General features: G+C 50.5%; 1 protein-coding gene across 1 annotated transcript in view; it reads right to left on the reverse strand.

Annotated features, from left to right (window-relative positions):
• The window catches only part of DSCAM (DS cell adhesion molecule), a 664,041-nt gene that overhangs the window by 12,996 nt on the left and 638,078 nt on the right, over positions 1 to 12,967 (reverse strand). The window contains exons 32-33 of the mRNA XM_064477198.1: positions 4,215 to 4,412; positions 2,582 to 2,884 (exon numbers count right to left, since the gene is read on the reverse strand). Of these exons, the coding sequence (XP_064333268.1) occupies positions 2,582 to 2,884; positions 4,215 to 4,412 (501 nt within the window). The remainder of the gene's footprint in view (positions 1 to 2,581; positions 2,885 to 4,214; positions 4,413 to 12,967) is intronic.

Raw genomic sequence — 12,967 nt, forward strand, 5'->3', positions numbered from 1 at the left:
GTTAGGAGTCTATGTTCAGCACCATTAAGTCAGTTAAAAATATTTCTTGAGCACTCACCCTGCTGACAGGTGTCTGCTAGACTCCGGGAGAGAAATACGGAGGTAACTAAGATACATTTCCTATTTTTTCAAAGCCACAAACTGGCCAAGTTCATTTAACTTAACCCCATTCACAGAGAATTTAAAAGTGTGAGACTGTGAAGGAAAAAAAAAAAGATCACAGAAGACGGAGAATTGATGGCGAGGAGAAGGAGTCCAGAGATCTGGACGGCTGACAGCACTCAGAACACAAGGAGCTGCAGCTAAGACTGCTGGCCGGGGCACAGCCTCCAGCCAGCAGGACGGGAAACTGTGACTTGGGGTCTCGTGCTAAACTCCGTTCTGTTGTAAAGGAGCAAAACAAAGGCTTCCAGAAGGACGAACTAGTTTTCTAAAAGCATATCAAACGTCCAATAATAATACAGCCCTCTAGAGCGGACAAAACAAAGGCTGTCGGCATTGGAAGTCACACAGATTTAAAATCTTACTCAGACCTAAAGATGAAAACCATTTTAGTCTAAATAGAATCTTAAGACAGTCTTTTGTATCTCACTTAGCTGTGATCTTTCTGTTCCCACGGATCCAGGCAACAATGTCATGGGACTCGCTCACACATTTTTTTCAATATGAGTTGAACGACACGCCATCCAAAGGAAGCAGACTTTAATGATGTCAAGGTCTGCGTGCAGGACGGACGTTTGGCCCAGGGGATCATGCTCTGCCAGCGGGGGTGTGGCCCGTGCCTCCGATGGCAGCGTGAAGGACAGACTGGGAGGCCCACAAATGAGGTGGATGCTCTCCAGCAATCCGTGGCCACGGAAGGTAAATAAACCAAAGAAGGAAGGAGACGGGGAGCCGGCAGCACGTCTGCCGAGCATCATGGGAGTCACCGTGGGAGCTCTGACAACAGGTAAAGGAGGCAGCGACTAAGGCTGGGGATGCCCGCACCCGGCGACCTACAGCTCACACAAGCCCCCGATGGCGGGCGCCGATGGGACGCCCATTTCACAGATGGGGCAACTGCAGCCCAGCGAGACTAAACAACATGCCCGCCGGCACCCTTTCTCCTCTCTGGCCTTCCTCGCCCTCAAGCTGCATAGCCACAAAAAGCCATGGCATTTATCCTCCGTTTTCTGCATCTGCCTTGCAAATAAACGCCAACAACCAACAGTACTTGAATGCAAACACCCCACAAGTAACGACTCGTCCCCTTCCCGAGGAGAGGGACAGCATGGAAATAAATGAAGCCATCATTCTTTATTGTCTGTGGGCAGGGATCTTGGCTTGGTTTGGAAGATTAGTTGCCAGATAGACAATTCTTATTTTATGTATTTTTATGCATTTATAAAGCTCATTGCCGCTTGGCCGTATGCCATAAACCCCAAAGGGACCTTGGTAATTTAAAAAGAAGATAAATTTTTTAAATGGAACCTGTATGGTGGTTCAGAAAATGGGGACAAAGAGAGAAATAAAACTGGAGTCAACAAGAACGGATAGGCCGGTGCACGAAGCCAAGCCTACAGGCGGGTATTTCAGGGCTACGAAGAAAAAGCGATCCTTCAGACGAGACCCACAGCCCAGGCTGCAGCGGGGTGGACCCGACCTAAAGATGTGCTTTATTTGCCCCGCGCGATGGTTTGCAAATATCCGAGCAAACACTCAAAAACTACGAGTCTCCATCTAAAACCCAAATTTCTGCTTCTCTGGAGAAACTCGCTCGTCCTCGGCCCCACTTGGGATCAGCCAGCGGAGCTGCTAGAGTCCTCTTCCTCTAGATGGTCACTGACTCTTGAATTGTCCCTGTCTCCACCCCTCCCTCCACCTCCCTCCCCTTCCTCTTCGCTCATTTACATGATCTGCCAGGCCCTGCAGGTCTTAGAGTTGGCAGCTCCCACCCACACACCCAGAATACTCAAGGCAGAGACCAAACTACTGCTTTTCCCAACATTAGCCATTTACAGTCACTTGGGGTCACTCTGCGAAGCCAAGTCCCAAAGGCTGGCTCACTGGCGAGACTGCTCTCCTTCTGAAACCCTCAGGCCCCCACATTGTTGACGCTTCTCTCACTGAGCGGTGGAGAGCTCCCTCTCTAGAATCTGGGCTGCCTGGGGCAGAAGTGATGGGTCAGTGTCCAGGCCCTGCCTGAAGAAACTGGCAGTTTCCACTGTCTCTTGGGACGTTGGCTCCTAGAACTGAGTCACCATGACGTGAGGAAGCATGAGCCACCTCGCAGAGAAGCCCCTCTAGGGACGCTGTGCCCAGCACCGACTCTCTATGTGAGTGAGCTATTTTGAAAGTGGCTCCTGCAGCCCTAACTGAACCCCGCTGTGACACTGCTGGAACCGAGATGAGCATCCCCACGATGCCCAGGCTGAATTTCTGATTCATAAACAAAATCAGTGATTGCTGTTGCCGTGTGCTTTGGGGGCACGGTTCTTTACGCAGCATGGGGCAAACAGAACACCAAGGGCTCTCACAGAGGACCGGTGGGAGTTGGGAAGACGCGCTTCCCTTGACAGTGGTCTGCGCAGCCTCGTCTCACCTGGCCGATGCGCCTTTGGAACCGCCATGTTCATCACTCGTCCTGCATCCTGAGGTTTGGGGGGAGATGCAGTGAACCTGCAGATCCCCGACTCTGAAGGGGTGCTGGAGGTCAGGCTGTCTGTGTACTCGTTTGTCCCTGCCGTCAACTGCTCGGAGGATGTGTCTGATATGAAGCACTCCGTGATGGTGAACTTGGCGTGCCGCAGCTGTTCCTCCATCTTGGCGTGCTCGTAGGCCCTGGCCAGCTCCTCGTACGTGGAGGAGGCACTCTCTGTGGAGACCATGCTGCTTCGTGCCCGATCTGTGCGGGCGGCGGTGGGGGGAGAGAAAACAAGGCAGGGGGTTTGTCAGCCCAGGTCTGCACTGACCGGTGGCTCTCTGGGGCTTGGGGCGCTCTGTCCCCGGACACCGTGCGACCCTGCAGGACTCCCGGGTCTTTGTCTGAGGACTGCCTTTGTCACCGTGAGGCAAGCTTCTTGAGACTCAGCAAAGTGGCCTCAGGGTGTCAACTGAATCCCTGGAGTCAGAGGTCCCCAGCCGGGGACATACCCTGGGATCAGGAAGACACTCCCCTGGCAAAGTTCTGCCTCTAGATAAGACAACGGGGAGCCAGCGTAAATGAACTGCAGTGCCCCCTCCACCCCCCGCTCTGTCTCGCGAGTCCACTCGGACCCCAGAGCATCATTCATCGGCGGGGAGGCCGCGAGCTCTGCGCTCAGCTGCTCAGGCCTCCGCGTGGCGGGAAGACGCAGTGATGGTCAGACGTGAAGCTGTGAACTGCAGGGAAACTGGCCCCTGGGCAGAAGTCCCCAGACCCCGGCTCCTCCTTTGTGTCTGCCACCGTTTCTGGGGCCCAGAAAACAGCCCGGGAGATGAATCTCTGCCTTGTAAGCTCACTAAAAAGTTCTCAAGTCACCTCTGTGGAACTCTGAGCTTCTTGTAACAGAAGTAACTGGCATAAAAATAAACGTACGTGGTGACACCCCACCTCTGGAAGACTATTTTTGAAGTATATCCTCCAGAACAAAAGAAAACGAGTATTCAAGCTCCCTACAGCTATTAAGTTGAGATATAATTTCTTTTCAAAATTTAAAGTTTGGTTGGGGAGGGAGGGTCACCCAGTGCTACACTCGGGCTGTCTCCTCTCCAGAGTGAAATCTGGCTGGTGGCTGGCAGAGACGAGGTGACTTACCTTGTCATCAGCCCTTGTTTAACAGTCAAATGGCTCAGCCACATCCCCTAGAGAGGGGGCCGTGACCTTGTCATGTAACTTCAAGTGCAGCGTCTTCATTCTGGAGGTGGCAGCGGGGCAGACGCCCTCAGGGTATAATCAGAATGATTGTAACCATGTGGGAGAACATTAAGACATTTCTGTGTTTTTCTCAGCAGGGCAGGAACTAAAAGGGGGGAGAGCACATGGGTCTGAGATTCGGGACGCCTGCAGAATAGATTCCCTTGGTTCTGTCTGCAGAATTCACCAGGCCCTGGACATCACCACTGCTGTACAGTGGCATTGGTAACTGTTAAGCACCTAACAATTTGAAAGTGGCCTTGAAAGGGAATAGGTGGGGCCCTGAGGCCGAGGGTGGGCCTTGCTCGTCCCAGGAGAGGAGGAGGCATGCAGACCCTACCTGTGTCTTGTGAGGGGCTGACGCTGTAACTGTCACTCTCCTTGTCCATCGACCCCGCAGCCCTGGGCGTTGGCAGCCTCCAGTCAGTGGTGAGGGTGTGTGTCGACACGGTGGGGTGGGGTCTGTTGAGGGTCCACTGGCTGGCGTATCGGTTTCTCGCCGTGGGCCCAGCCTTTGCGTTCCTCCTAGTGGTGGGATCTGGAAGGAACCAGAACAGGGTCTGTCTTTGTCTCTAGGCAGGTGGTGAGCCGTGATCAAGGTGCTGAGTGGGGTGCTCCCAACCCAGCCCTGTGACCCACCCAGCAGGTGGCTTCCTCCAGGAAGCCCTCCATGACTGCCCCTTTCTCTTATGGTCGGCCTGAAACATTCACGTGATACCTAAACACTTAACCCAGCCCTGTAGGGAAAGAATGTTCCATTTGGACTCGGGAGTTACAGATTTGAGTCTTGCTCTTGGCTTTGAATAGTTTCATGACCCCCTCATATCACTTCCTGAGAATCACCACCTTCTGTCCAAGGAGGGAGTTAGGCCAAATACGCTCTCAGGTGGTTTCCTTTCTACGGTTTTGCCTTGAAGGGGTTGAACTGTGTCCCCCAAATGAGATGCGCACATCCTATCCCCAGTACCTCAGACTGTCATCTCGCTTGCAAATAGGGTCATTGCAGATGTAATTAGTTCAGATGAGGTCAGACTGGGGTCAGGTGGGTCCTGGAGCGAGCACGCCTGGTGTCCTCACAAGACAAGGAGATAGACCAGGGAGGAGGGAGCCGTGGGGTGATGGAGGCAGAGGCTGGAGTGCGGCAGCTGCAGGCCGATGCACCTGCAAGACTGCGGGCCACTGCCGCAGACTAGGAAGAGGCAGAGATGGGCCCGCCCCTGCAGGTTTCGGAGGGGGCATGGCCCTGTTGACACCTTGACTTTGGACTTCTGGCTAGCAGAACTGTGCAAAAACAAATTTCTGTTCTTTTAAGCCACCCAGTTTGTAGGATTTTGCTATAGCAGCTACAGGAAAGTAAGCAGATGTCTCCTGAATGTATTGTCTTGTATTTACTCATTGCCTTTTATTCAGCAATTAAACTGCAAGTTCCTGGAGCAGGAGGAAGAGAGATCTCTAATCTCTCTGCATATGGTAGCATCTCTTCAATGGACTTGTCCGAACCTGGACAAAGACTTGGGTTATTCAGTGTGGGGAGCAAAGGGTTAATGCGTCTCTGGCTCTCACAGGTCCACCATCTTCAGAAACACACAGGTTTCTGGAAACAGAGGCGGGAGCCAGATGGGTTTCACGGTCTCTAAACCTGGAACCAGAGACAACAGGTCAATGGCGTGGATTGGGTTCTTAGCTCAACTCCTTGCTGAGCTAAGAAAAAAGATGTTCCAACAGCACAGAATGTTGGACACTGGAGTGGACGATCTTGCCTTTTCTGGAACTCTGTAGAGAAGGGGAGAGGCTCAGTTACCTGGAATGATTTTTCTGGGGATCCAGCCCAAAGGCCACATAAGGTCCTAGATACTTCTCTTCCACTTTGGAATTTGCTGCTTTTCAAAGAGGAATTTTATGCAACAATATTTCAGTATGATTGGGCCACTTCTGAACACAGCAGCCTCTACTGACTGCTTACTAATAATTGGATTTCAAAAGAACAAAATCAAGAGGGCCGGCCCATAGCCTTATTACCCGGACTCAATTATGTGTGTTTATGAGCCTGAAAGTCTCTCCGGGGACGGGGGCAAGGGTTACATCCTTGGATCATCCCGCAGAGCCTGCTGCAACCCCCAGCACAGAGCCCCCTGGATGAACAGCTCAGGGTCACTCACAGATGAGGCAATGGAAGCTCAGAGAGGAGAAATGACACAGCTGTTAAGTGATAAAAATGGAGCTCAGGACTCCACCTGTCGGTTCAGAGATTACCCATTACTTGGCTGTAAGCATCCTCACGCCTGACATCTAAGTGTCCTAGTACAGGGTCTGCAGACCCTCACTCGTTTATAATTCCATGTTGGGTCATGGGAGGTAGACGCTTGAACATCATGGAGCGACTTTCTTTTTAAATGGAGGATTTTCCTTTTTGCAAGTTTCTAGTTATTGGACTTTGAACCTAATCCATCATTCGACAATCCTGGAGAGAGGCATTCACATGGCAGCCAAATCAATATATTTTAAGATTTCCTGGTTCATCAAAATGCACCGCCTTGGTGCATAATTCTCCGGGGCATTGATTTTTAAGACATATTTCATCCGTTACTTGCAAAATTCCACGGAAGACTTTATTGGAAGACTTTTTTTTTGCCTTGATTAGAATGTAAATGAGTTATGCTAGAACGCCAAGCTCTCTGGACAGCAAGGTATGAATGATAATTGGGTTTCTCTGCTGAAATGCTGAGAGAGAGAGATCCTCAAAGAGACAGAAAAACATTCGCCTGGGTGGAGGCTAAGTGCCCTCCAGGCGCTGCCGCCCGGTAAGTGGAGCTTAAACAGGGGAGCTTGTTATTTACATGCTAATGAATCTTTTCCAGAAAACCACCCAGTCCCTTACATAAGTTTTCAGGGTTCTCATTTTTATTCTTCTTTAAGTTTCTTATAACTACAGCTGTGAATCAGGTTTGCTCCCGGTGTGGATGCTTGTGAAAGAGGGGGTCAGACTGATAGTCCCACTTCAGGGACACAATTTCCTCAAACTCGCCAAACCCTCAGGACTGCGTCCCTCCTGCCCCGCTCGCCCACCAGTGGTGGGGCCGCGGCTTTCACGCGGACGGCCCTGTCCCGCCGAGATCACCCTGTTTGGAAAGTTTCATGATCAAGTTGCAAGTTTCAGCCTCTACTCAGGCCAGAAACCTTCTCATTAATTTTGTTCATGACCCCTGTTTTTCCTCGATGAGGACAGTTTTACCAGCAGCCTGATAACGCTGGGAAAGGAGGCCACGGTATTACCTGCTGTTCGTTCTGCTCTAAGCAAGCATCGTAGGCGCAAAGCTGTCTCAGTGGGTAGAATATTTGAGGAGTTGACACATTTGTTTTTTTAATAATCAGATTTTTTGGAGCTGTTTTGTACCTGAACTGAACTTTTCTGGGACAGCAGCTCAAATAAAACTGTTACTTGGACGGCATCGGCAGCCTCCTTTTTGGACCTTACAGGTAAATCCATTAACCAAATAAATGCTGGGGTTTACTGCCCCCGGGGGGAAAGTATTATTTGGGTCCCCAACATTCTAATATAAATAAAATTTAGTGATGAGGCATCATGCTTGCTAAACAGCCAACGAACAGAGGGTGAGTGATATAAATAACTCTTGGCCTTTCAGCCCTGGGTCTGAACCTGAATGAAGCTTCTGCTCATTGAATCAAATTATTTTAATTATCCTGAACTTGGGATAAGAGAGGATTTTGTGGATAATAGGGTTATAAAACATGCCACGTGTACTGTGACGATGGTATTAATCTGCTTTCAGTCTCTGCTGTTGCTTTTCATGTCTTACAGACGCCGAGCCCTCAGATTTGCGTGATGAATTACCAGTTGTCTCGCAGAGAAGATGAAGCCGGCAGGCCTGAACATTCCTATTATTTAATGAGCAAATATTCATCAAGGGCTTATTGTACACCAGACTGTCTTCACCCCATCAGGTATTTTCCTGCAGTATGTCTGGTACCATCTGAGGGGACAGAATATGCATTGTTTTAAAAGTTTCAACAAAAAAGATTTAATCCATGTCGTCAGCTTTCCTTATTTAATATGTATGTAAAGTCTATTATGTCCCTAGATGTCCTTTAAGAAGCGTCAGCTCCGTTTAGGGGCAGCTTGGAGGGGCTGAGAGCAGGGCCTGGGAGCGAGCTGAGTTTGATTCGGTTTCACTGCTCGCTGGCTGTGACCTCATCGATGTGCCCACTTCCTTCATCTCTGAGACTGGGGTGAGGACATCACCCACCACCAGTGCTGCTGGGAGGCAGACATGGGTGAGGCTGGCGGGCTGGGGCCTGCAGGTGTGGGGGGCACAGTCAGTCTGGGGCTTCGCCCAGGATTCCTGAGTGACAAGCACTTGACAAGGGATGGGACACGTCCTGTTTAATGGGAAGATGGTGACGGGAGATTTGGTAGGTTGATCAGGAAGGCCAGAAACTCAACTTGGAGAGTTAGACAGAAAGATACCCATTAAAGCCCACAAAACTAGATACTAAGGGACACCTGCGATGCAGAAAGGTCTTAACTAGGCGAGCTGGGGAGGATGGAAGCCATGTCCTGCTCACTCTCCAGTCCAGCCCTGTGTAAACCAGGGGTGCTTGGTAAATGCTCTTTGCACGAATGTACGAATGATGAGTGAATGGATGACTTCCAGGGAAATATGACAAAACAAGCCTGGGTCAAATCTAATACTGACCGCTTCACATGTCTTGTACTCTTGCATAATTTGTGAGTAAAAAAGTGGATTCAGTTTCTCCAAAGCAATGATATCACTGATAAGTTTCTGCAAAGTGTCCTGGGAGGAGCTGAGTACATATGAAAAGAGACACGTCTAACTGGGTAAGGAGATACAGACACCCAGGCGGTCAGACGTCTCAGGAAACAGAGAGCAAAGGGGGAAGAAAGGGATTGCCCAACTCCTATTGAAAATTCTAAATATCCTTTCTCTTCCATTCCCTTTGAGACAGGAGGGAAGGGGGCAGGGAAAAACCTTTAAAAGAATGACACAGCCGTTGAGGATACGACCAAAACCAGATAGAACCTACTGGGCCCAAGACGGCGGAAGATTCTACTTCCAGTGGACCTCGAGCTCATTGTAATAATTAGCTGCTAAACGACACTCCTCCAGGCACCCTGACAGCTCCTGGGCGGACCGACGAAAGGCCAAAAAGTGGGCAGGGCCCCACTCCCGGAAACCCTTGCCCCTTCCCCAAAACAGCTGGAATAGTCCCCCACCTGTTAGCCTATGACATCCCCCAGAGCATGGAAACTAGGCACCCTGCCCCCGGGACTGCCCTCCCTTCTGAGACGGACCACATTCTGCCCACGGAGTGTGCATTTCTCTAATAAACTTGGCCTTCACTTTACTGTGGCTCGCTCTCGAATTCTTTCCTGCTCAAAGCCAAGGACCCCCTGGTCAGGGCACATCCCAGGGACACGCCTGAGACCTGGGACATGGCTATCCTCTCACGCCTCGTTTTCCTGTAACATCTTACTCTTACTTCAGAAGCTGAAGTCAGGCAGTACTTAAATGTATTCACTGAATGTCCACTGTGTGTTGGACCCTGTGGCAGGAGCTGGGGACACTGGCGTGAGTAGAACCCCAGCTTCCGAGTGCGCCCTAACCCACAGGAGGGACGAGAAGTGGCTAGAGCCAAGGACACAGCCGAGGCGGGAGCTCCCACAGGCTGAAGGAGAGGAGCAGCACATCACTGTTACTTCTCCCATCCTCGTGCTTAGAATTTTTGCAACTCTTTGGCAAAGTAATGAAATGCTTAGAAACGTAACTTCTACGATGCAATCATTCCAGTGTGCAAACAACATATTTTAAGTGTTCTCCTTAAAAATAAAAAATTTTAATAATAAAAAGTTAATTTATTAGCCCTGGTTTGGAGCCCAAGTGTCTGTACTTTGAAAAGCTTCCCGGGTTGTTCTGATGTACTGTTGGCACCGAGAACCACCAGTATATACAGAGGAAAATACAAGACCAGAGGGAAAAAACTCCTACAATAACCACATATTACAACAGAAGAATGTCTCCTGTAGCTGAGGAAACAGACCATGCACGGATCTCTGCAAATGCGCCAGATCGCAGTGAGAGGGACCTGTTCCAGGGGACAGAGGTGACACCGGGGCAACACCTGGGCACAGGTGACAAGCTCTGGGGCACCAGAAGCAAGCAGCGGACTGGGCTTCCGAAAGCGCAAGGCTTCAGCCTCCGGGATAACCTGCTGGGGGCGAGACACGCACCGTTTCTGCTTCAAAAAACGCAGTGCTCTTAGACCCGCACAATGCGGTTTTCAAGGAATTGCTGATGAACAAATGATCCCAGAGATCTTTTCCTAATGGAGAAAGTTCTGCAGATGCTAAATGAATAACTCTATTTTTTTTTGGAACTAGAGACTGAAGCTCAAATTTGAGTAGATTCGCCTTGTGTTTGTAAACATTATTTCAGTTCATCACAAATGAAAGCAGCACCATTCTACAGGCTGTAGCTGTTTCCATGGGATGTGACCGTCGCAAACCCCGGGCGAGCGCCCCAACCTGCTCAGATGGAATGGAAACGTGTCACTTCTGCCTGCAAGGTCCAGGGCGAGGTCCTACCAGCCCAGGGCGGCCGGGTCTCTGGCCCATCCTCACCCCCTTCCCCCTCGATCCCTGCACTCTCATCCCACTTCTGTCCCCAAAATGCCTTAGGTCTCCCTCCCAATCCTTCTGCCTGGCAGGCCGGATCCCGCTGGTGACGCAGGCCGTGGCTCACACCTTCTCCGCCGTGCAGGTCTTCCCGGAGCCTCAGAATGAAGCAGCACCGCCCACGGTCCCCCCGCCCCGCGGACTCTCCGTCACATCAGTCTGTTCTATTTTTCCCTAGTACAAACTGATAACCGATAAATGCTTCCGTTTCTTATTTAAGGTTTGGCTTCCTCCACTGAGATGCAGTGAATGTCTCTCTGCGCCTTGTGAGGTACCCCCATCGACTGAGCACCGGAGCCACATGGAAAGTCATTCCTTAATAAACACTTCTGAGTTTGAATGAAGGAATTCTTAACGTGCCCCAAGCACGCTCACACCCCTGGAGCCATGAGAGAGACACCTCCATGCCCCTTCCGTCGGCCTCGGGCCTGCCACACACCTCCCCCTGGCTGGACTTCTGCCTGTGGCTCGGACGCCGGTCTCTGCGGGTTTTCTGAACGGCCGTCACGTCAGCCTTCCCTCTGCTCTGGGGCCGACGGCGCGGCCAGAAGGCTCCCCGGGCTGGGGCGTCGCGGCCCCTCTCTGGCCTTCACTACTTATGACCAGCCTCTGTGCGTTTCTCCGCTCACTCAGCGTGGACAGGGATGTGGAAAGGCACTTCCTTTCACCTGGCGGGAAGGACTGATGTGACGGGAGCCCGGCAAGCTGGAGGGCTTCCATGTGGCAGCCCTGAAGGGGAGCAGACACGGTTCCTGGGGTTCTGTGTGACACACGTCTAACCCCTGGGGAAGTGTTTCTCAGCGAGGGGTCCAGGCCACCAGCACAGAATCACCCAGGGTGGCTGTTACAGTGCAGATTCCCGGCACCCACTCTAGACCAAGAGGATCAGACTCTCTAGGGGTGGAGGCCTGGAATGAGTGTTTTAAACACGCACCGGGGTAATTCCGCTGCACACAGAAGACTGGGAGCCAGCTACCTGGCGCATCTGTCCTTTTTTCTCTGCCTCTTTTTTCTTCTCCTGCTAATGTCTCCATTAACTTCCGCTCTGACTGGGACAAAGGAAGGCCGAGGTCAACGATCCATCCATCCATCCAAGTCCCCTGGGGTCTCGAATCTTTCCCTGGCTTTACGGCAGTAAGTGGCTCAGAAACCCAGCAGCACAGCGTCCTGAAGCAGCCAGAAGCAGCCCAGGCAGCTCGGGATGGAAAAGACAGCTGCCGGAGAATGCCAGGGACCTCGGAGCAGTGTTTAAGAGCAAGGCTCTCGGTCCTACATGCCTCTTCGCAAGCAAATCCTCACTGACACCACATTTATGTCTTCAGAATGGACTCATGTCACCAAAGAAGGGAGGAGGTGAGGTTACACAGAGGGGAGGACTGAGAGACGCCTTTAGAGAGTTCTTGAAAACAGTTTTCAAGTGAATTTCAGTGACTGCAGAACTGTTTTTCTACAGAGCGTGGTGGTATTCAGGAACCAACCCATTTGTTGCATAAACCTCAGTGCACTTTACAAACGCTTCCTAAGTCAGACATTGTAAAGAACAGCCGTCAATGGTATAATATTTACTTTTCTAATTATAGTGCTCTAAGAATGTAAGTTTTTGCAAAGAGAGTGATTAATGATTTAAAAGCTAGACATCAAAGCTTCCCAAAAGATAATCATCGGGACCTAAATTTCTCGGTCTTTAAGGAGATTTAGGAACAATTTCAATGATGAAGGAACAAGAATCTAATTAATAACTCTAGATACGTATTAGGGGATTTAATTTCATGGCAGTAATTAATTTCCATATAACATGGATGCAAATATTAATAACTAAACCAAACATAATCCCAGATTAGCCAGAAGTGTATTTTTCTCAAACAATGGTTCTGGAGAAAAAGCATGAGCTTGGAGGACAGACAGACCTGCAGCTGAATCCTGGTTTTACGATGTAGTATGTGTACAGCTTTGGGCTGGTTCCCTAACCTCTGTGAGATTCAGTTCTCCCATCCATAAAACAGGGGCTCTAATATCCACTGTGCAAGCAGGTGGCTTGCGGGGCTGTTGCAAAGGTAACAGACATGACCTCACCCTTCTGTCCCAGTCCTGGCACAGAGCAGATACCCACTAACGCTAACTCTTCTCCCGTGCAGTCTAAATAAAAACAAGTAACAACTTGACCTGAAATTGCTAACACTTTCAGAATAAACCAATGCCAAGAGTTACTGGCTTCAACTGACACAATTTTACTAATAGCTAAAATCAGACAGTAAGAGCTCAACGTCCCAGCCAACGACGTTACCATCCCTATTCGTTTCTTAGGCGCAGGGCTGAGAAGCTCCCCCGCCTTGTACTGGACAGGCACGCAGCGTTAACGCACGCTCAGCACGGACAACACT

The sequence above is a fragment of the Camelus dromedarius genome, chromosome 2 (genome assembly GCF_036321535.1).
Source record: "Camelus dromedarius isolate mCamDro1 chromosome 2, mCamDro1.pat, whole genome shotgun sequence".
Taxonomy (NCBI): Eukaryota; Metazoa; Chordata; class Mammalia; order Artiodactyla; family Camelidae; genus Camelus; species Camelus dromedarius.